This window comes from Austrofundulus limnaeus, unplaced genomic scaffold (genome assembly GCF_001266775.1).
Source record: "Austrofundulus limnaeus strain Quisiro unplaced genomic scaffold, Austrofundulus_limnaeus-1.0 Scaffold301, whole genome shotgun sequence".
NCBI lineage: Eukaryota > Metazoa > Chordata > Actinopteri > Cyprinodontiformes > Rivulidae > Austrofundulus > Austrofundulus limnaeus.
The window spans coordinates 418,702-419,465 of NW_013952703.1; the positions used below are offsets into that span (position 1 = coordinate 418,702).

At 48.8% G+C, this 764-nt stretch overlaps 1 protein-coding gene across 1 annotated transcript in view; it reads left to right on the forward strand.

The window, feature by feature from the left end:
• Window positions 1-448: 448 nt before the first annotated feature.
• The window catches only part of barx1 (BARX homeobox 1), a gene marked incomplete at its 5' end in the record, with an annotated part of 2,519 nt that continues 2,203 nt past the window's right edge, over window positions 449-764 (forward strand). The window contains 1 exon segment of the mRNA XM_014021682.1: window positions 449-725. Coding sequence (XP_013877136.1) covers window positions 449-725 — 277 coding nt within the window.

Sequence of the window (764 nt, forward strand, 5' to 3'; positions counted from 1 at the left end):
ACACACCACACATTATGGAAATAGTTTGATACATATTTATTTCCTTTATCGTAGTTTATAATTTAATATTTCCAGTTAAATCAGGTATTTATGAGAACTGCACAGTTTTTGATTTGGAATAATTTTATTTTATTTTTTGTCCCGTCGATCCACTAAATATTGAAGGTTTTTCGTTTTCAAAAAATCAACAATGCATTTAAAGTTTTATTTCATCTTCAGCCTGTCAGAGTGTGAGCTGCTGCTGATCTGAGTCACTAACACTGTGAGAACAACTGATTTACTTAACAAATATAATGTTCACACACTCACTGTATTCAGAGAGGACTTCAGTCCTCATTAGACCAGAACCAAAACCAGAACTCAAACATGTTGCACACACTGACATATTATTATTATTATTATTATTATTATCTCTGTCAGTAAAATCTCCTGTCCCGTCTCCCTGCAGTGGTCAAAGCGGAGCAGGGCCTGCTGAAGTTCCCCCTGCCCCCCCTGTCCTGCCCGCTGGCCTCCCCGCTCCTGTCCGCCGCTCCGGGGCTGCAGGTCGGGCCCGCGGGCCGCCACTTGCCGCTGGAGCTGCAGCTGCGCGGGAAGCTGGAGGCCGGAGCGGACGGCGGAGGCCGGACCAAGAAGGGCCGCCGGAGTCGGACCGTGTTCACCGAGCTGCAGCTGATGGGCCTGGAGAAGCGCTTCGAGAAGCAGAAGTACCTGTCCACACCCGACAGGTGGGTCTCCGGGAGCACCGGGACCGCACGGTCTGGACC